Source organism: Amborella trichopoda, chromosome 9 (genome assembly GCF_054954075.1).
Source record: "Amborella trichopoda isolate Santa Cruz 75 chromosome 9, AtrichopodaSantaCruz75HAP2 v2.0, whole genome shotgun sequence".
In the NCBI taxonomy this organism is placed as follows: Eukaryota; Viridiplantae; Streptophyta; class Magnoliopsida; order Amborellales; family Amborellaceae; genus Amborella; species Amborella trichopoda.
This window is the reverse complement of record NC_142344.1, coordinates 13,297,297-13,321,316: the sequence shown is the minus strand read 5'-3', so window position 1 is coordinate 13,321,316 and position 24,020 is coordinate 13,297,297. Positions and strand designations below refer to the sequence as shown.

General features: G+C 34.8%; 1 protein-coding gene across 2 annotated transcripts; it reads right to left on the bottom strand.

Annotated features, from left to right (window-relative positions):
* Positions 1 to 486: 486 nt before the first annotated feature.
* On the bottom strand, positions 487 to 10,375 carry ELF7 (hydroxyproline-rich glycoprotein family protein). 2 transcript variants are annotated; one of them, XM_020661576.2, is made up of 12 exons: positions 9,287 to 10,375; positions 6,022 to 6,090; positions 5,581 to 5,691; positions 5,313 to 5,493; positions 5,137 to 5,216; positions 4,754 to 4,873; positions 4,481 to 4,586; positions 3,727 to 3,810; positions 3,170 to 3,238; positions 2,935 to 3,006; positions 2,687 to 2,848; positions 487 to 947 (listed from the first exon to the last, which is right to left on the bottom strand). In XM_020661576.2, the coding sequence occupies exons 1-12, from the start codon at positions 10,159 to 10,161 to the stop codon at positions 804 to 806; spliced, it is 2,073 nt and encodes a 690-aa protein (XP_020517235.2). In that variant the 5' UTR covers positions 10,162 to 10,375; the 3' UTR covers positions 487 to 803. The 2 variants fall into 2 exon arrangements, with proteins under 2 accessions (XP_020517235.2, XP_006829032.4); XM_006828969.4 differs by having other exon boundaries at positions 5,581 to 5,688.
* Between the last annotated feature and the right edge of the window lie 13,645 nt (positions 10,376 to 24,020).

Sequence of the window (24,020 nt, the reverse complement as noted above, 5' to 3'; positions counted from 1 at the left end):
CCCTTTTAGTTTTTAATATTAACTTGAGATGTGGTAAAAATGAATAATGCAATCAAATAGGATTTGTCTCCATGCCCCAATCCTTACACATCTTTCGAGAATGGGTATGCAAGTATGAATGGAGTAGGGACTCGTAGTTTTTTCATTGATCAATTTCACCAGCATTTACTTTTCTTTCATAATTAAAAAGCAAAGCAGTTGGGGGACCTTCTGGTCTCCTAGAATATTTCAGGTGCTTTTGTAGCATGAACATCCTTCAAATAAGACTAAGAGCCTTAGTACTAATTCAGAGAGTCAAATTTACAACTAATGGCAACTAAATTTACATTCAGCTTCTGCAGTGGACAACAAAAAAATCATGAAATGGAAAGAACAAATACATGAAAAGAAAAACAATGCAAGATCCAGACAATACAAGAACAAAAGCCAGAAAACTGAAACCTCCGTAACAGAGCATGGTGGCACCAAATTATGTGACAATAGTAATTGGAAAAAGAGGAATTATATCATTATAGATAACAGCCATCAAGGGAATGATACAATTGTGTTCCCTGAAAAAACATTTTCGTTCTTTTGAATAGGTTCATGTAACAACGGATGGTATGGCTCAATAATAACTTCAATTACGTTATTCACTCGAGATAAGCCATATAAACATAGACAACCAAGTTATCTTCCCTTTCAGTTACTTGAACTTGTCCATCCCTTTCCTGCTCCGTAAATAATCTCACTTGGAACAACAAAAAATCTGGGTGTTAATTTACATCTCTTAAACAGTTGAAAAACTTCATGCATTGTTTGCATCAATCAGACATGTCTTCCCCTCCACTGAATTGATCATCATCCATGTCTTGCAAGCGTGAAACTTTACGCCTGTCATCATGAACGTCTTCAACAGGAGACCTTCCTCGCTTTGAGGGAATAGCAACCTTTGAAATCGAATGATCCTGAACAAAAGGAACAGAAGAAGTGCAAGCTTGTGTTGTTATAAGAAATCAATACTTCAACACGAAACTGAGCTTGAATTCAAGTGAAAAGCTCTGAAGTGATCACTGATGTAAACAATCACCTGTGGCCCATAACATGTAAACCCATCTCCTTTTTCAACAAATTTATTAGTCAAGAACATAGAAATAGAATATGTTTTAATGCCGCCAAAGTTTCATACACAATGCACACACATTGATGAAGTAGCTCCTTCCATTTCATGAAGTGATTGGCAAAGCATTAACTGAGGGAAAAATATCACCCTAAAGCACATTTTTTAAACTGACCCAGATGTTTACTCTCATTCCATGCCAGCAAGGCTTTCTGCAGAGGACTACAGGACACTTGCAACCCAAGAGTGACAATACACAATTAGAAGCATTTCAAGGAATTTGGAGTACCAAGGACTACAATCCAAACACATTCAGGCAAAGCTCTTACATATTAAGGACCAAAAGTTGACTGGTCCAGGCCCCCAATCTCATGTTGTGATATTTGGAGAAAAAAAATGGCCTATAAATCTAACAAAATTGAAAGAGCTGAATTTTGATGAATTTTGAAGAACAAACCATATAGAATCGTCTAAAATTTTCATGACAATACAAGATAGGAAAAGTGACATAAAATAAAGGCTAATTGAAATCTCTATTTTTTGGATGGACCTGAAGGAAATGCATATACATATTATGTGAAATAATTTGTGCATGTCTGCATGAAAATTCACAAAGTGAAATATACACAAGCTTTCGTAAAAATTGCGGTGTGATTAAATATGGAACAATAGTTACTCTTTAATGTGAACAGCAGACAAAAGTTCCTGAAGGAGGGGAGCAAATATCAAAGACAATGACTTAATCATATATCTGAATATGAAAAGCAGTTGGGCCCCTTCACTCCTTATTGTTTCCTATGAATTGTTAATCAACTGCCCAACCTGTTTGTTGGAGCAACCAGTAACATTTGATAAATTGGATAATGATCAAATAGTAGTTCAAAAGATTGAGCCAACCTGCAACGAAAGTCAGTTCACAACTCAACCAATTGAAAAGAAATAGATGCCCTTCTCATACCTTTATATTTTGTTTGAATCTGAATATAATCTAAGTCGCCGGCCCTCTGGCTCAACTAGAGTCAAGTGACACAAGTCAAGTCAAATCAAGTTTTTAATCATGCTACAGAGAGGCAATTACTGTTGCCTTAGTGTTAAGCCATAATTAGTGATTCTTTCATGGTTAAACCATGACTCTTTCCCCAGTTTGTTGCAGGCATCGGTGATACTGAGATGGAACTCAAAGGGGCAAGTTTCTCAATGTGCCAGCTTCATGGCCATGATATGAGAATCTAGAAAAGAAGTATTCGTAAACATATAGCATAACAAATACAATGCCTAAATAAAACTGGATGACATAAATTTTATTGAACGCCATATGATCATTGAGGGAAAAAAGCTATTCAATAAGGCTAGCAAGTTTATAAAGGGGTTGGATATGGACAATTGTGTGTCCAGAGGATTCATTTGCTAACCAATTTCTCTTGGACAAACAGGGCGCATAACCAACACAAGTAAAAATGCATAGAAATTGCTTTTCACATGGAACTAACTGAAGCTTTCAAACTAAATTAGGTAAATATTTCCAAAGCAGCAATAAAGAACTTTATAGTTTAATCCAATGAGTCTAGTGATAGAACAGTTGCATACATGCATTGAAGGCGCTCTTCCAGATTCCTTTAGTTCATTTGTGGCAACAGTAGACCTCCGTCTCACAGTCACTCTTGAAGGTACAGGATAATGAGTTTCAATGTCATGACCAGATCTCCCATCAATCCTCCTCCTCCGTAAAACCAGCTTTGTCGGAAGAGGCTGCATCACAGTATAATGTCAGAAGCCATGACTACACATCAAGTATCAACCAATGGTACACAAAAACTACAGATCCAGAAGCATACCAAGTATCTTGCTCCTCCTTCCTCGAAATTGACAAGATATGTAGTGGGATCTTCAGCATCATCTCCACGGACCTGGAATAGTTATGAGAAAAATAGTCATCCTCCCAATTTTCCAAAAAGTTTATTCTACGAATGCAGAAGTAATATTTTTTAATCTTGATTTTGCAAAATATCCTAACAATAAATGATCTAAATGGCATACAAATCATTGGAAATGCATAATTAGTACACATACATCCCAGTGGTACTCTCTTATCCAGGAGAAATCAATATCTTCATGTTCATCATACATATCCTTCGTCAACTGCCATCAAAAAGAAAACAGCTCAGTGATCAACAAAATGAAGCATGTTGCAACACGTAGACTTCATAACATCTCCTAACAGAATTCTCATAACTCCAGCTATTGTGACTTAATGGCTTGAATAAATCAGCAATGTCACACAGGAATCCTAATTGGCAACTTAAGTAGCTACTTGCCCGGATTTCACCAACGCACAGAGGAAATGCTGATAAGATATAACAACCCCCCCCCCCCCCCCCCCCCCCCCCACCCCCCCCACCCACCCATCAAAAAAAAAAAAACGGAAAAAGAAAACGAAATACAAATAGTAAGTACTTAATGGCTCGAATAAATCAGTAATGTCACACAGGAATCCTAATAGGCAATAAGTAAATCTGTAATCTTTAACACCAGCTTGGGATCCAACACTTGCAGTCTCTGTTTTGATAAGAGATATACCCAAAATAAAAAAAATGGAAAAAAAAATGAAATGCAAATGGTAACTCAACCTCTTCCGGTCCAGGGACCAAATATGCCAAAAACTTCTCCGGTTTAGATGAATCTGTCCCAGAAACAAAACTCTTCATGATAGCCTGTCAAAAACCATAGAGGAAATGTTAATACAAGAATATTGCCATGATGAGTGCATAGCGAAACAACGAATCCATCTAACAATTGAGAAAGCAAGAAAGAGCAAACACATCAGAGGAAATACAGGCAAAAACCTGAAGAAAAAACTATATGTATCCGCTGACAACTTTGACTTGGTCCAAATTAGGTACTAGTCCCAAATAACTGTTCAAGAATGTTTTGCTACACAGAATTGTGTAACAAAGGAGGGCAATCCTAACTCCTTAGCATACTTAAATTTCAGGGCAATAAGTGGTCATAATGGGTTCAGAAGATTAATAAAGATGAGAGTGGATGCATTATTTGGAAATGGCAAAACATAAACATAGTTAAACATTTTACACATGTACACAAAATTTTCTCTCTCCTGTGCAGAGGGAAACACTAGTGAACAAGGCTTAACCCCAAAAAAGCATCCAATTGGAAAAACAAATAAGCATACATACATACACATGTATGCATGCATCCATGTGCACACAAAGATAGACAGATAAATAGATAGACATACGGATAGGTACAGCAATATACACATATGCAGATGTGTGAATATGTGCACAATGTTAAATACTACTCAACCTTGGCATATTCACGCATGCCCATGGAACACCATAAGAAAATAGGAACTAAACCTACTCTTGATTCAAGTTCATCATGAGTAGCACGATCCAACTTGTTGTAGGCTTCTAAGTCAGCTACTGGATCTCCATCAAAGGATATCATGACATAACGATCCTCATACCTGTTACATGATATTATTAGTTTCAAATTTAGAAAATGATTTTGATGACAAAACACAGTGTCGACACCCACACTGCCGAATATGCAGGTAGGAATGTATTTCCATCACCCAATTGAGTATCCCAATTAAATGATAATGAAAGAATTACCATGGAAGGAAGGTCATACCGCTCAAAATCAGGTAGAAGTGGCATGATTTCAACAGGTTGTAGACCAGGTTTGGTTTGATGTATTGGAGGTAGTTTTGATGCTTTGAACGATTCTTCAATTGCCTGGATTTGTTTTTCTCTGAAAAAGGATGAAAGCTAGTGTTTATCTAAAAGAAAAATATACGTCTGTGACATAAATAACTGCAAGTACATAGATATATATACATATACATACATACATACATACATATATAGATGTACATATACATACATACATATATATATATATATGCATTAACCACATTTATATGACTTTGTGAAAGAACAAAAAATTGCAACCATTTGGAAGAGCTAAACAAACATTTTATTCCAACAACATAGATAGGTTTCCAAAATACTAACCTATTATTGAGATTCTCCAAGAAATGATTGCGACCTTCCCTTGATTCTCGGAGTTCCTTTGCTTGTTTTTCAGTGATAGACTGCAAAAAATAAAATAGCCCTCATAATCTCCATTATTGTCCGGAGTTGGAAGATAAGAAACCTTAAATATGAAGAATGTAATTTATAACTCTTACCAGCTTTGCTTGATCCAGGCTGAGAGGAGATATATATTGAGTTTTAACCAACCATGAGACACCTTTCTCTGTAGGGCGATCCTTCCTTCTAATGCCATCTTGTTTGACAGGCGTAGCTACCTCACCATCACGGAGAAGCTCTTCGTCTTCAGGGGCAAGACGCGGCCGTACACTGGGAGTGCTGAAGAGTAATCCAAAGTATATAAGCAAAATGAGACAAAGTCCACAATAGAAAAAAGCTAAAGAAATAGCATATGTAGGATCTTACTTGTAAACACTGATGTCAAGTAGATCAAGAGGTATCCCAAGGTCTGGCTCAACAAAAAGTTTTGGCTTGTGCAGCTTCTCTAATGATGTGATAGTGTATTTAGAGTATCTGCTTGAGAAATTAAGAACAACCATCACATAAAACATTTCCTTCAAGTGCAAAAGACAACTGGTTCCTACTCTACAACGATGTCATTCTCAAAGTCTCACCAAACAATAGACTAAATAAACCTTATAACCAGCAGAAGCCTATTTCATCCAATTTTGAAGACTTTAGCGATTAACCAAGATCCATTTTAACCTCAAATTTCATCTATCGAGCACCACATCAGTTTCAAAGCCACTATCTAAAACGACAAGAGAAGTAGAAATGAACTTGCCACAAAATTTACATGTGAAAAATTAAAACATAAAAAAGACATGAAATATTGAAATAACATACTGATCTTTATCTGTGTTCAAAGCCAATAACTTAGGTTGTGCAGTGGGATCTGGAAGCTCATTCCTAAACCTGCAAAAAGAAATATACAAGAGTTCATCACCTCCATGCCATAGCAAGGAAACCATGAAGTAAGTCATATACAATTTCATTCCATATCACAATGTTCTTCACAAGCCAAAAAGGAAATGACCAAAAATTGGTCATTTCATACACTTATAAAAAAGCAAAAAAATATCATTTGAAAGAATCTCAAAGCAAATAAGAAAGTTGTGGGTAATATAAGGCAGCAAACTTATTTGTAGAAACAAGGTTGCGGTTTCTATACCGTCCATTTTAGTTAGATGATGTATATCCGGCAAACTTACTTGTAGAAGCAAGGTTGTGGTTCTACACCATCCATTTTAATTGGATGATGTAGAATTGGCACTATTTCAAACAATGTCAAAAAGTGGCATGTATTTTAAGACTGTCAAATCTACAAATAAAATGGGTAGTGTAGATTACTGCAAACTTATTTTTACAAATAAGGTTACATCCTTTTATGAATTGTTTCCAATAAGAAATTTACTTTACAAGCTAATTTTGCAGCATCCATGCAATGAATGACTATTTTTGGCTACATCACACGATAAATCACTATAAAGAAAAACACGAGAACAAACTCAATAGAATACCAAAAAGCAACGAGAGAAGGTGAACTCTATAAAAACCTAAAGATTTCTAGTTAGTTTCTCCAGCCAAAAGTAATGGTACGTTAAAACTCAAATAGCCAGGAGAAATTACACATAACATAACAATAGACACTTGCCAAAATTTTATACTTAGAGCCTTATCTTTTATCCCCCCGCCATTTCTCAGAAAGAAGGACCATATATAAACACATGTTTGTTAGTAAAACACATATGCTCTTTCCAGAAGGGTCCTCTTCCTATGGACTGACAAGTTATACATACCCTTGGGTATATGCAAAACTTTAAACTTATTTCTTCATGGCCATAATTACCCTTACTTGTGAAATACCTTAATATAAGTAATGAAGGAATCCTGACATAAGATTAGAGGCTCTATTATTGTATCTACAACCATGAACATGTTACAAGTGTGAGAGTGCTCAAAACTGAATTATCCCAAAAAAAATTCACTCCAGTAAATCAAGAGGCATAAATCTTTCTTATTAAGTGACGCATCTAGGTTGACATTGTTCCATCCTGACTAGGGCCACATGGATAGGATTTAAGTTCTCCTGCCACAAAGGCATATCGTTAAGGATGGATGCTTGAGTTTTGACCTTCTCCAATAGCCTTTCTACGAGCCTCCTCTCTTGCATAATCATAGACTAATTCAAGAGAGGGAAATTTGTTCTTTCCTAGAACTTGTACTCTCTAAAGTTCATAGCCAAGATGTAGGCCTACTAAGAAATCAAAGATTCTTCTTTGCTCGGCCTGTTTTTTAAGTCATCAACAACGGGATTAATAAGATGATAGTGGTCTAGTTCTTCCCACTTAAGTACTTTTCCACAGCCATTTCTCCTTGATGCAAATTCAGTATTTCACAATGCAATTGATAAATCCTAGTCATACCATCTCGCTGTCAGTATATCTTGGCTACTGCCTCCCATATATCCTTTATAGTTTTCAGAAAAAGCAGCCCCTTGTTGATACTTGGCTGCATGAGATGAAGGAGCCATGTCATTACTGTAAAGTTCTTACTTTCTCCATTATCAAAAGAAAAAGTTCTTACTTTCTCATTCATAATGGGATGGATCATTTGTGGGAGGCTCTCACTTTTCCTGTGATAAAACCATATTTCCCCTGGCTTCCTATGAACATTTTGGCAGATTGGGACCATTCTAAGTGGTTTGCCCTATCTAGCTTAACTATAGTGATCACCAATCTTGGGTGGTCAGATTGACTGCTTCCCAAGGAAATATTCTGCTTGATTTCTAACATTTTCCTTCTCCCTTAAACTAGTGAGGATTTTTTTCAAGGTACTAGTTCCTTAGTTTTGAATGTCAGGTTGTTGGAAATGTGAGGTTGCTAGATATATGAGGTTGCTGGAAATATGAGGTTGCTGAAAAACAAAGGAGTTCGGGAAAAAAAACGTACTTATTGGTAAAGGAAAGCAAGCCCTTAAACTAGTGAGGATTTTTTTCAAGATACTAGTTCCTTAGTTTCGAATGTCAGGTTGTTGGAAATGTAAGGTTGCTAGAAATATGAGGTTGCTGTAAATATGAGGTTGCTGAAAAACAAAGGAGTTCGGGAAAAAAAACGTGCTTATTGGTAAAGGAAAGCAAGATGATCTAGCTAGAAATACTAGATTGTTGATACACCACACCTTCAAGCCCAAGAAGGAAGAAAAAACATGATTCTAGGTGGCTATCCTAAGGTTTCAAGCCCTGCTCCGATACCATGTTAAGGTTGAGAGAAAAGAATATCCAAGCACAAGATAAAGAAAAATATATATATTTCTTTTTCACCACATGAATCATGGGGCAATGTGCCCTATATATACCCAAATCCCTGTAGGGGTTACTATACAGGTAGGTCAACAGGCATAGGAGTTACAACCATTATACATTAATGTCACATGATGGTTATAGCCCACTATGCATGACTGTTACATGTTGTTACAGCAAGAATGTTACATAATTGATGCAGCCCACAAGAGTCACTTTTTTGTCATTTAAAAAACATTGCTACCAAGTCATCAGTAAAGAAAAGCATTGCTATAGTTAAAAAATATCACAAGATATGGGCACAACAAGTACAACTTTAAAAATTTCCAATGATATGGAAAAACAACGGCAACATCAACACCAACAAGGACATGAATATCAGAAGCTATTGAAACAAATCAACATTTATCCTGTCATGCCAGAAGTATCAATCATCTTGTTGGTAATACAGAATCATACAATGATCAGAAGAGCAATAACCTCAAAACACAATTCAAGCATCACATTCAACGGAATTGCCACATCAGGAGGACAGTAAAGTAGCATTCCATCTAGAATTAGCGAGAGGCCAAAAAATGTATTTAAAGTTCAGCATTGAAGACCTTATGAAGCATCATTAAGTTACAAACACGGCAAAGACTGCACACAATGAAGCATCATTGTTCTGATAAACAAACTAAGACCGCCAACACCATATAATTAAGACATCCAAGAAAAACTAAATCCATCAATCACATAAAGAAAATTCCACATCATTCCCATTCCAAAACAGCATTCTCAAAAATCAATCAAAGAAAAAAAGAAACTTACTTCAATTTGCATAAAAAGGTTGTCGGCTTCTTCAACCTATTCTCAACCCTTTCAGCCCCCAAAAATGGGCCCTTCCTCTCCGGTCCCCTCATCATCCCTGAACCTGAATGCCCCTTAGCTCCAACCCCCAATTGATGACTCCTATGACCATGATGATGATGATGGTGCCTCTCTTCTTGCTTCTTCTTCTCATACTCTCTCTTCTTCCTTGCCCTCCTCTCCTCTTCAGTCTCCACTCTCCCCCGGTCATTCAATTGAGGAGGGCGGGCTCCACCAGTCGGTTTCGGGGGTGGTAGGGGCCTTGCCTCCTTTGCAGGGGGCTTTGGAGCAGGGTTTTGAAACGCCTCAATTTTGGGCCGCGGGGGGGATGCAGGGGGTGGCGGAGGTGGCGGTGATGAAGGGGGAGGCAGCGGAGGCGAGGGTGGGGGGTTGTGCATAGACGAGTTGTGTGTGGAGGGGAAGAATTGGGGGTAATGAGGAGGGGGGTAGTGCACGGAGTTTTGGAGAGGCGGAGGGGGTGGAGGAGGGGGTTGAGGAGGTGGCGGTGGGGGAGGTGGAGGATTACTGAGAGGAAGAGGAGGTGGAGGAGGAGGAGGAGCGGTGTATGGTGGGTTCGAGGAGAAGGGGAAGTTGCGGTAGTGGTGGGATGAGGTTGTGTATGCATGGTGGTGGAAATTAGGGTTAGGGTTTTGGGGGTAAGGGGAAGGAAGGGCGGTGTTATTGTTGCTCAGATGGAAATTAGGGTTAGGGTTAGGTTGTTGGGGGGGAGGGGGAAGGAAGGTGGAGGGTTGAGGATGGGGGAAAGGAGCAGGTGGAGGGATTGCAGTAGGGGTTCTGCCTGGTCCATGCCCACTGTTGTGGTACATGGAAGCCATGGCCCTCTCACCCTCTCTAGACGGAAATCTCTCTCTTCTTTCACCACAGCAATTGCAATCTACGCGCCTCTTTCTTTCTTGGAGTCGTCAATTGGGACCATGGCGAAGTTGCAGTCTCTCTCTCTAGCAATTGGGTAGATGCAGGTGATTCTGGTTTAGCTCGAAGACGATTTAGATCGATCTGCAAGACCCTGGTACTTCCTATTTTGCGTTTACTTTGGTTTTGGGAGAGGGTTGTATTTGTATTGTATTTCCAAAATTCAAGAGTTCCGAAAAATTTTCCGGTGAGATGGGGAATTTTTATGATCAGGCCTCTAATGCCCTAATCTAACTCTAAACTACGTTTCATTGGAGAGGGTGATGCCAATGCGCTAACCAATTAAAAACAAAAAAAACAATTATTTTCCCATTTTTGGGTAAATAACCTTATTATCTTCCCTCTTATGCATATATATTTATTTTACGAGGGAAAAGTTTTGGTGTCTTGAAATTCGTCCCCTACTAGATGGAGCTAGGGTATAGAATGCAATTTAAACATGCACGTTTTGCATATTTATGATTTAGCATCTCAATAAATTTGCAAATTCGGTAATATGCAAAGAGTTAAAACGACTAGTCCAAGAAAAAATTAAAATGCTCTATTTTTTAAATTCAAATAATTATTTTGTTTAGAGTCATTATTCCTGATCACGGAGAACAAGGGTTCCTAGAAAACGGGAATCAAAGGATACGATTGGTGCATAGATTCAATGGAATTTGTTTTGACAAATGGAGTTGACCTCATTTGTAGAGGAATCAATCCATACATAGGACGGGAAGGGATGATCCTATATATTGGTATTGACTAAAAATATTCAACAATTAACTACGACTTTTTTTTTTTAATGCTTCAAATTGAATATTATTGAGATCAAGATTATCAAAATGTGAGATTTAGGTAAAAATTAAGTCTCTGCATTTCTGAATTTACATCCATCTCTGTATTTTAGATCCAATTTTTTAGTGAATATAGTATTTTATAGAGTAGGAAAGCATCAGAACCTCACCTCTGTACACTAGCTTTAATCTCAGTGAATATATCATGAAATTCCAATTTTGCCATGTGTGTCGTATGTATTGTATGGCACACATCACAGTATATGTCATACTCCTTCTTTAGCATTAAATTTTACTGCATTATTCTTGGAAGTACGTGAATACGTCTTGAAGTTTTCTAGATCAGTTAGTATCCAATCTAGTTAATAACTCTAATATCCAATCTAGTTAATGACATTAATGAAACATGAGTCGTCGATTCAAAATTTTCTATATCAGTTAGTTGTTGATTCAAAATTTTCTATATCAGTTAGTATCTAATCTAGTTAACGACAACAATGAAATATGAAAGCCCCAGACCGCAATCTATATATAGCCTCTCTCATGGTTTTTTTTTTTTGGTAATTCAGTGGGTTTGACGAACCCCTACCCGTTTTTTAAATTGTTAGTGGTTTTTTAATGTGTTAGGTGATAATGTGGTTGAGGTCGTGGTGGTAGCACTACCTGAACCTGCCCCATTGATGTGAAGCTCTTATGCTCTGGCACAAATTTCAAAAATACCTTCCTAGTCCTATACTAAAAAACACCTAAAAAACTTAGAACATTCTATATAGGTCCTAAATCTCATGACATGTCATCGTTTCTCAACTTAACCCTAAATTTCTCATTTTAAAGGTAGATTCCTAGCCTCATTTTTTTTATCAATCAAGGTCGTAAATGCCTAAGTTGCTTCCCTACAATGGCCCTTATTGACAATGTAGTTCTTGTAATAGTATACTTCAATTATTCATATACACTTATATATGTTTAATCCTATCAAATAACCTTCTAAACTCGTATCAAATACTATCATATTGTCGTATAGGATATTTACCCTTTATCTGCTTCATATTTTCAGTCTAAATTGATTTGATCCTACTATAAGTTTGATAATAAATCTGTAGAAAGGAAACCATCAAAAGTTATATGTTTAGAAATTGATTTACCCATATAAGGCTTTTACCCATTATGAAATTGCCACATATATCACAAAAATTTTAGCCATACTTGGATTTACCCATTGACATAAACATACCACAAGGTTTTATCTATCCATAGGATTTTATCATTTAGTATTAAAGTGCTTTATGGGAAGAAATTGTGTATTTCTCCAAATCTCATTATGCCTACATGCTTTGAGAATGTTTTAGCAATCATACCTTACTTATGGGCATATTATCATTTTACTGGAAGGCAAATGACTTATTGTTAGTTCTATCTTTTCCATTATTACCTAGATGGTCAACTTTTATGTGTTTGCCTTTGGAGTTGATCGTCCCATATTTCATTAATAAAATTACAACCTAATTGTCACAAAATATGTGAATTGGCTCATCAATTTAATCAATCACAACTGCTATGTGTTTCCCCTTGTAGTTGATTGTCCCACTTTTAATTAATGAAATTACTGCATGGTTGTCACAAAATATATGAAGTGGCTCATCGATTATTTCAAGCTTCAAATCCCTAATAAAATGACTTATTCAACCGATAGAAAAAAAAGAAAATATTATAAACAAGTATTCTGATGCCATTGTCCATCAGACAGCACATCCATATTTCTTATGAAACCAAGGAACAAAACATCTTCGAAAGAATAAAATATGTCCAATATTCATCATCAGGATCTTCTTTGAATTTTGCATCAAATAATCCTTGAATTTCTAGGTTATTCTCATGAAAACAACATTTATAATATTTAGTTCCTTCAATATATCCAATTATTATTTTAATTCCTTCTTAATGAGTCATGCTAAGATTGCTTTGAAATCTACTAACAAATCCAGCTGCAAAGCTTAGGTCATGCCTTGTACATAGTATGACGTACATAATAGATCCAATGGCATGATTATGTTGAATAGGTTCCATTTTTACCTTTTTCTCATCACTAATTGAACATTATTACTTTGATAGCTTCACGCTCTTACGAATAGGGGTTTTCATAGGTTTGTATTTTTTCCATCTTAAACCTCTGGAGGATATTTTTTACATATTTTAATTAAGATAAGTAGAGAAGCTTAGAATTTATACCTTGTAATATTTATTCCTTAAACATGTGATATTTCTCCCATAGCCCTTATTTCAAAATACGAATTAAGCCATTATTTAGATTTATCTATTATTTTTATATAATTACTGGTCAATAATATATCATCTATATATAGAACGTTTGACCTTGGAAGATATTATTTTGGAGACCGCCACTCCTTTATAATGTAAAACTGCCCTATTTGATTATGGAACAGCCTCATGTTTTATGGGAGCCATGTTATCCTTTGTCACCACCTTACACAACCTTAAAAATAGAAATGTTTTCCGTAGGGGAGCATGGGAAGAGTCATTCCGATGCTTTAGGAAGATGTGGTTTCCAAAACTATGCCTTTCCATAATCAAACATGACAATAAAGATAAAATTATATATTTGCTCATGCTATTCCAGGCATATACGCAGTGGTCTAATTTACTAGTTATATAACCAATTTGGGGTTTTTTTTAGATGATTGTTTTTTACCATAAAATAATTTATTCACTTTATATGCTTTTTCTTCTTGGCCCAACCACATATCCCTCTGGGTATTTCATATAGATATCTCTATTTAATAAGGTTGTTTTAATTTCCATTTGTCTAAGACACAATAGGCTACGTGTGCTAATGTTATCCCTAGGGATGCAAATTTTGCTACGAGAGAATATATATCTCTGCGTGATCAACTCTTTCTTTTGTAGTGAAATTTTAGTTACTAATTTGGATTTATTATATTTATCAATGATTCATGAACTTTCAATTTTTTTTAGGGACACATTTACATCTTATGGCCTTCTATCTTCAGGCAGATGTAAAAGTTCACATGGTTTCTTTTTAATGGAGATTATTTCATCATCCATGTCATTGATTCATTCAGATGATTCAGGTGAATTAATTGCTTCATTATAGGTACATGGTTCATCTATCTCATCCATATTAGGAAATACATGATATTCTTCTAAATAGAAAGGATGTTCTCTAGATATGTGGTTCCTATCTAGTATATGGGGTCCATAAGGTCAAATTCACTAGTTCTTCGCATGCGTTCCATGGTGTCGCCTTGATCTTTATTATGTTTCTCTTCAAACATGTCAATCTATTTTATCATTATTTAAGTTTTCTATAAAATAAGCGTGTATGCTCTCAAGCGAGCTTCTACTACCGTGGTCATATAACTTATACCCTCAAGTCAGGAATATTGCTCGATTTCTGGAAATTTGTGAGGTCACAATTGGTTTCAAGGTAAATCTTCACAATTCATCTATGATTGGTATTAATTGTGCGGAGGAGGTTGTTGATGAACTAGCTAGTGTGATGGGGTGTAAAGTAGATCATTTTTCAGTAACCTATCTTAGGCTTCCCATCTCTGAGTCGAGGCTTCTTTTGGCGGTCTGGGATAAAAGAAAGAGTCCAATCCAGACTTGATATTTGGAAAAATAAGTACCAATCCTTGGGAGGTTGAGTGACTTTGTTGAGGGCTTGTCTGACCAATCTTTCAGTCTATCAGATGTCAATAGTTCATATGCCTATCTCGGCTGCGAAGAAGATTGAGAAAATAATGAGGGACTTTCTGTGGGGTTCTACTCCTGAGGGCAAGAGATTTCATCTTCTAAGATGGGATAGAGTTTGTACTCCAAAGAAAGAAGGTGGTTTGGGTATACAGAGAATTAAGCTGGTGAATCAAGCTCTGATGTGCAAGTAGTGGGGGCACAGTCTTCAATTTAAGGATCGCATTTGATATAGAGTCCTCGTCTCTAAGTATGGTGTGGACAAATTTGGTGTTTGGTTCGGGGCTGGTAGAGGAAAGGACAGCTCTCAGATGTGGAGATTGATTACAAATTGTAAAACTATGATCTCAAGATATTTTAGATGGAATCCAGGAGATTGTTGCCAAATTTCCTTCTGGCACCATAGATGGATTGGAGACTTTCCTCTAAAGTCTGTTTTCCCTTATCTATTTAAGATTGTTATGAAGCCGAACATGTTAGTCAGTGAAGTTGTGGATAGAAGGGGCAATAATCTCTAGTGGAACATTCAGTTGGCTTATAGTCGGTTGAATAATATCTTTCTCTCCCAATGGTGCTCTCTTATTGAAATGCTAGATATGGTCTATGTTTCACATAATGCCAGGGATGAGTTGGTTTGGGAGATTGAAAGTGATGATATTTTCACTGTCAAATCCTATTATAGTCTATTCTTTCATGATCGATAGAGATGGTCATGCCCCCAAATTGCTTAGATTTGGAATTGGCCGCTACCCCACAAGGTACAAGCATTCATCTGGTTGGCTGCTATGATAAAGTTTTGACCATTGATAATCTGATTAAAATGGAAAAAATTTTACTTAACGTATGTCTTCTTTGCAAAGCTGATGGTGAATCTGGTGCTCACATTTTCATCCATTGTTCTTTGTTGGTAAGAATCTGGCATTGGTTGTTTGGTGTCTTAGGTATTAGCTTAGCACTTCCTCAATCAGTGGAAAGGGTATTTTCACAATTATCCCTTCCTCATTTACCCAAAGTGGGTAACGCCTTATGGAAGATTGCTAAAGGTGTGGTGTGATCCTATGGGAGGTTTGGAAATAAAGAAATAGGAGGTCCTTTGAAGGACTTTCCATGGGTTTTGACAGACTCATTTACACTATCAAATGCTCACTATGGTTGTGGCTTTCTGTATTAAAGGAGGGATGGGGTATATCGAAAGTGGATGTTATGGTAAACTTACACAATCTATTTATTCTTGGTTGGGTTAGTTATCGACCGAAAAATATATGGATTGAACCTAAAGCAGGTTCTTTGAAACTCAACTTTGATGGCAATTCTCTCGGCAATCCTGGTTTAGCTGGAATCGGGAGAGTGGTGTGTGATCATATGGGTAATATTATTTTTTCCAATGCTGGACTAGTTGGTGTTGCAACAGCTAATTATGCGGAATTAAGAGCGTTACTCGTAGGTTTGAAAATTTTTACTGTAAGGAATTGTGGTAACAATTGTTGGATTGAAGGGGGATTCACTGAATGTTATTAAATGGTGTAACAAGGAGCAACGCGTGCCATGAGAACTCCGGACATTATGGTTGCAGATCTTAAATCTTGTTTCCCATTTATCAGTCTCCTTATCTCATGTTTTTCGAGAAGCTAACTCTGCAGCTGATGCTAATGACGGCTAAGGGTGGTTCCTCTGTACCTTCCCTTGTCATTGCTAATTATGTAATTTCCTTTATTTAATATTCAATAAAGGTTGTAACATTTGTCAAAAAAAAATATCTCATAAATGAACAATTAATTGTTATACTATGGAGCTTGTCTCTTTTTGATGTAGGATTAGCACATTGCAAGTGAACTATAACTTATAGTATATTTAAGTTCAATTTTTTTCATGTTAATAGTTTGTAAGGGTTAATTCCATGGCCTAGTTGGCTCTCTATTCAAGACACATAATTATACCAATGGCCTCTCCTTAAAAAGTTAGAGCTAAGTTGGCATTACCAATTATAGTCCTATGTCAATTAGAGTCATATTATGCCTCTTGGCTTCATATTTTTATTGTGATGTATACAATAAGGTTGTTTGGTATATTATTCTATAATCTTTACAAATTGGTTGAATAATTTTGAGGTGTATTTTCCTCATATGTTTGTCCTTCAAATTTTTATATGCTTACCTAATTTATTTTCTCCTATATACTTTATATAATATAAATATTTCCAAGGCATCATATTTTTTACTAATAAGATATATCATACCTGAAATAATCATCTATAAAGGTTATCAAACAGTTCATAACTCCATGTGTCTTAAAATTTAATGATGTCCATATATTGAGTGGATTATACTAAGTATTTCTTAAGGCATGACTTGTCAATTTTCTTGATAGACATGGTTCACATGTTTGAAATTCAAATTATCTAAAATTAGGGATTAATGATTTCAATTAACTTTTACATTTTATATGTAATAATATATCCTAATTTAACGTACTATATATATGTATTATTTTCATCCACATTCATTGCCATAAAAATATGAGAAGAAGTAACAACATTTAGGGGCCGTTTGGGTAGCTGAAATTCTATTACATGGAGACATATTACAAGGAAATATGATATTTATCATGTTTGATATACAGTAAGAAACTGGAAATAAATTATACAAGATTTCTCCAAAATAAGTGTGGAAATAAATTACACAAGATTTCTCCAAAGTAAGTGAAATATATTACGCCCACAATGGTTGTCAAATCCATTACACGTTTAACAGGTAATCTAACTACTCTCCCGTTATTCTCCCACTCTCCTGCGCACATCCATTTCTACTTTCTCTCTAAACTCATTTCTAAACTCAATTTATAAGTATTTGCCCATACTACGCACATCCATTTCTACACTCTACTGCACACATCCATTTCTACCTCCCTCTATCCCCAGTTTAGGTTGTAGCAAGCCATTAACTCTTATATAAAAACAAAAATAATAAAAATAATAATTGGTAATCAATGAAAACTTATATAATACAATCATAATAAATAATTTCACACTACATAATCCTCATAAGAGATTAGTAAAAACTCAATTGAAATAAGATACCTCTTTAGTCTTTTTCAATGCCTCAAAATATTGTATTGCAATTACTAAACCTTCTAGTTTACTAATCAAACTTCTTTCCATTTTTTAACTTGTACCATAAATATTTTGAATTTGGTATCATAAATTTATTGTTTATTTGAAATTATATAAAGAGACATTTGAAAGACTTCTATAAAAAATAAATACAAATAAGGCTTATCAAAATAGAATCACGTTATTCCAATCATACAATTCCAATGACTTATAATGTTGAAACCATAGTCTAATCATGTTAAAAGACATGTAGATTCCATGAAAGTGCCAAAGGCATGCAAAATAAGTAGGAAATGGTGTCATGGTGACTTTAGAATGGTACAAGTTATTATTAGAAAATATTTTGGAATGGTGATGATATTATTATTAGAAAATATTTCTGGAATGATGTAATAATGACTTTAATTATTCATTTTAGTAGATTTTTGTGACAAAAAAAGAAATAAATGATAGCTGATAAGTAAGTTAAGTACTGGTAAAATGTTGATAATACATTTCCTAATAGTCACATTTCTAGACCAAAAGTAGACCTTATAACTTTTTTCATTCAACCTAATGGCATAATAAGGTTACCTCTCATATTGGGTATGAAATATGTACAAAGTGTTAGTGAGGAAGAAATTTATATCTCTAAGCAAGTACAACTTGTAAGTGCATATACCTAGCACATAAAAAAGCGTCATTCCTCATATATATATATATATATATATATATATATATATATATATATATATATATATATATTGGTTGTCAGTTTTGATTTCATTCAAATTAAAAACCATAAATGGTTCTTGAAACCTGCCTAGTCGATAGTGGGTCCACCAACTATCCTCTTGAGTTATGGTTAACCACGATAGATTCAAAAACCATATAAACCAGGTCAAGATTATTGTTGTTCTTGTAGTTGTGACTTTAATCATTGTTCTTGTGGTAGTCCCTATTTAGGACCACTTTTATTATGACAGGTTACCTTGTTAATGGTTATTAAAAACCCTTGTATAGGGCCTAGTGTGGTCACACCTAGAGGAATTTTGGACAAAGTTCAAGTCTACCTTTCCCTTATATATATATATATATATACTCTGGTTAGAGTGCTTAAGAGCAATGTCCATCAACTCCCTTGAAGGTGGGAGACTATTCAAGATATTTGGAACTTGTGTACAATCAGGAATAAGGTTTCCTGTCACGGTGAGGTCTTTAGAAAGTCAATCATCTTCTTAACATGCTCTACCACACATTTGCTTTCTCTCATTCTACACGAATTACCTATATGTCATAAAAGTTAAATGTGTGCTTCTGATGCAAATCTATATTTTCCATGGTTTTAAAAAATGGTTTGGTGTCTTGGATCTCCATTTAGATTCTGAGTCGAATCGGTGGTCTGGATAAGAGATTAAGCTGGATTGGGGGGATTTGGCCATAAGAAATACTAGAATATATACAAATAGTGTTTTTTGAGGTTCTTAAAAACATTGGGGTTGTGAATTATATATTTTTATTATTTTATAAAAATATATGAAATTTGAGATGCCTTATCTTCTCTGAGTGTCTATTGATACTGAATTTGACATTAATTTCAATATAGTACTTTTTCAAAATATTGTTATACTATTTTTCTGGTTTTTAGTAAAGTAATGAGGCAAAAAGTGCTTTTTGTGATTTTTATGCTAAGATTCTAATTTTCTTAGTAAGATTACCAGTTTTTTATAACAAGATTATTCATTACATAATTTTTTGTGATTTTTGATACTAATTTAGAAATTGATTATTATACTCGTTTTGGGCTTAGCCATAGCATTTTTCATAAATATTGGGTTTCATGAAACTAAAGGTTTCATAAAACATATGGGTTTAACTGCCCCCAAAAAATAAAACATGTAGTTTTATATGTGCCAAGCTCTTAAACATGCACTAGCATTTATAATAGTTATACTTTTTAAAATTAACAATCAATGATAATAATATGCTTTTTCAACTTTGATACGAAATTTTTTCAGCTTGCATCTTATGTACGAATAGGTACATGCTATTCGAAAGTATTTGAAATTAATTAGTTATGACTTATGAAGTATTCTCATTATTATGTAACGTTGTTGCCCTTATGTTTTTTTTTTTCTTGAGAGAATCAGTAACCTTTTCATTTAAATCATCCGAAATTACAACACAACCAAACTGCAACACACATGAGGAAACTACAACAAACAAAAAGAAGCAAAGAAAGGAAAAAACAACTAAGAACCTCTAACAAGTGCCAACTCCACCGCATTTACACTTGTTTTAGCTAAGATATTTGCCTCCATATTGCACTGTCTAAAAACATTACAAAGTTTACAATCAAACCTTCACAGCAATCCAAAACTTCGCGCACCAGTCCATGAAACACTCATAGATATAACCATTCATTTGTAATCCACTTAATAATATTCAATGAATCACCTTCTAGCACCACTGGTTTTGGTAAGTTCTTAACCAATTTCAATCCCTGTAATAAAGCTCTAACTTTTGCTTCATTAGTTGTAATCACTCCAACTGGTCCATAAAATTTTAACACTACCCTTCCATCTTGATCACGAACCAAACTACTAAATACTACAGGCCCAAGATTACCCATTGAGCTCTCGTCAAAATTTATTTTTAACTACTCCTCCTCTGGTACTTTCCAAATCCCAATCCTTCTTTCTTTTAAATATCTCTCTTCAATCAGAATATATAAATTATACATTAAATCTACTCAAGAAATGCCATGCCACTCTTCTTTTATAGACATCCATTATGCAACAGAAACCCTCACTTTCTCTTGTACTTCAATTACACCTTTCGACTTGTCTTAAAAATATCTATGATTTTTTCTTTCATTACTTCCCAAACCACCATTGCCTTAACTACCTTCCAAATTATTCTACCTTTATTTCCAAATCTGCTTGCTAACCAATTATTAAACATGCTGCCATGTTCCATTCCCCTACTAACATTAATCCCTAACCAAGCAAAATATCAAGACCACAGTAAAATTACAGTTAAACAATAGATGGTCTATAGTTTTTTCATCCTTCTTACACAATAAACACACATTTGCTAAAATCTTCCCTCGTTTCCTTAACATATACACAGTTAATAATCTTCTTAATTTCAACAACCACAAAAAAGCTCTCACCTTTAGAGGTATTGCTCTTTTGGTTTGATTATTAAAAATGAAGTACTCTCACAAACTCTGACCAAGCTAGCTCATTCATTGTAAAAAATAGATTCATACGTGATATAAAAAATAGAGAGAGAGTGCATTGTAAAAGGGGGTCTTGTCACTTTGGTCCCACATCAATTTTGTGGGAGGAGATGGGTATATGACAATTTTAAAAAGGAGTCTTCTTGAGGCAGTGAGGTACGTGTGAGTCACCATGACAGTGCTGCTAGTGAAGTGGAAAGTTTTTGTCAAAAATATTATAGTAAAAAAAATTTATAATTTAAAAAGATATAATAACTAAAAAAAGTTCTATAGGACTGGGTGATGTGGCATAGTTCTCTAACAAAATTAACCGGTTCTGTCAGAGAACTGGCTGGTACACGGGGGGAACCGACTTTGGCTATCTCACAAATACTGACCATGCTAGCTCATTCATTCTAAAAAATGGATTTATTGGTGTGCCATTAGAGAGAGAGAGAGAGAGAGAGAGAGAGAGAGAGAGAGAGGTGTCATCACTTAAGTCCCACATCGATTTTGTGGGAGGAGATGGGGTACAAGACAATTTAAGAAATGTCTCCTCGAGATAATGATGTACGTGTGGGCCACCAACATAAGGGGGGGTAGGACAGTGGTGCTAGTGAAAGTGAAATGTTTTTGTTAAAAACATTTACAAATTGAGAAAATATAATAACTTTTAAAAATAATTATTGAATTGGGTGGTGTGGCGTGGCGTGGTTCTCTAACAAAACCAGCCGATTATGCTAGAGAATTGGTTAGAACTGGCTCGTTCACATGAGGAACTGACCGGTTTCTGATATTTGTTAGGATCTAGATCAGTCGGACGGAGTCTCGATCTAGATCAACTGGTTTTGATCCAAAGCGCTGATTTTTAAAACATTGATATCTTTCTACTAATGCTTCCATTACCAAAACTCTTTCATAAGGAAGAGTTTATATAGAGGGGAGGTTCTAAACAATCAAATTATAGTCCACCTAAAAATTTTCATTAGAAGAGGTTGTTTGATGCTCAAATTTATCATTTTGACATCAAGATACATGGACATGAGAAAAAATGGATTTCAAGTTTTGGAAATAGTGCATCTTATAACTCATTTTTTGACTATCAAATTTCAAAATTTTCAATTTTTCATAGATCTAGTCAATCTACACTATTTTTTATGCTTTCAATTTTATAATTAAAGATGAAAATATATTTTAAGGCTATAACAAAATTTGTTAGTATTGAAACCACATTTCTCAACACTATTTAAAGGTGCGGTTTACTTTTGATTGTTTAGAGCCTCGGCTTTATACCAACCGCACCCTTTTCATAATCCTCAAACACCACAAAAATTATCCTCCATGAAAATAAACAACGCGACTTTCATTAATTTGTCATTTTTTACCATTTCTCAAGTTGTCATCTAATTTGGGTAGTGGAGTTAAACTCAAATTAGGTCCGGTAGATTGGTTTACACTATTTTTGGAGTTTAAAATTTTATAATTTGAGAGGACAATAGATTTTTGAGTCATCATAAGAATTTTTGATGTCAAAAATTATATCTTATGATAAAGTTTGGAAGTGCACCTTACTTTGATTTTTTAAGGTTGCAACCTTATGTAAACCGTATCCAAACCCTACACCATAAAATATTTGAAATTTAGAGGGAATGCTAGGATAATGATTCTAGTTTGAGAAATACGAAGATTTTCACTTAGCTACATGCACCATTGCACAATGGATGGACGTAGTCTTCTTTGTATTTTGATACATAGGAACTATTCCTGTATTGTACACACTATTGTGTAAGGAAATAGTTTATATAGGGGCGAAGCCCTAAACAATCAATTTAACTACTCCTAAAAAACTCACTAGAAGAGGTTGATTCGGTGCTCAAAGCTCCTTAGATCGATCATCTCAACCTCAAAATGTATGGAAATGAGAAAAATAGATTTCAGTATTGGAAATAGTACATCTTGTAATGTATTTTCTAGATCATCAATTTTCAAGATTATTAAGTGTTCATATCTGCTTGATCTACACTATTTTTGAAGCTTTAAATTTTATAATTAGATATAAAAAGAACTCTTTAGGCTATCATAAATATTTTTAATACTAAAACAATATTTTTTTACAGTATTTAATGGTGTGCGTTACTTTGATTGTTTAGGGCATCCACCTTCTATAAATCACACCTTTTAATAATAAGTAATAATTTTTAAAAAGTATATAATAAAACTATTTATTTTTAGTACAAAGAGGTCACAATTATTCTTGTGCACTAAATTTTAAATCGAGTAGTTGTAAGTATGTCATTGACTAGACTCAAAGTACCACAAGCTAAGAGTGATAATGGCCTTTTTATAATAATGGTTAATGGTGTCATAGTGGTATAAGGGGGGTAATGACCTTGTGCCAAAACTTATCATGAATCCCGGATATACAATATTGCGGACCCCAAATAATTGGGGAAAATGCTATGAATATGAACGTAAATGGTGTCATAATGTACAATCATATTATATAAGCAATTGTATACAATTAGACGATTTACTTTTGATACAAGGAGGTCGGAATTATTTACAACCATCCAATGTGAAATATGAAAGCTTGGGTGTGTCACAAGTTTGAGAAAATTTCTTTCGAAGTTTAAGTTTGGTCAATGGAAAAAATGCATCCATCTAATTTCTCATTCCAAGGACAATATTTATGGTGACCTTGTACTAAAGATAAAGGAAAAAGTTTATATAGAGCCGAGGCTCTAAATAATAAAATTCGAGCCCACCTCAAAAATTTAATTGGAAGAGGTTGTTTTGATTCCCAAATATCGTCAAATTGATCATCTTGACATCAAGATGCATGGCCATGAGAAAAAATGGATTTTAAAATTTAGAAATAGTGCATCTTGTAACGCATTTTTTGACCATTAATTTTCAAGATTTTCAAGTTTTCACATATCT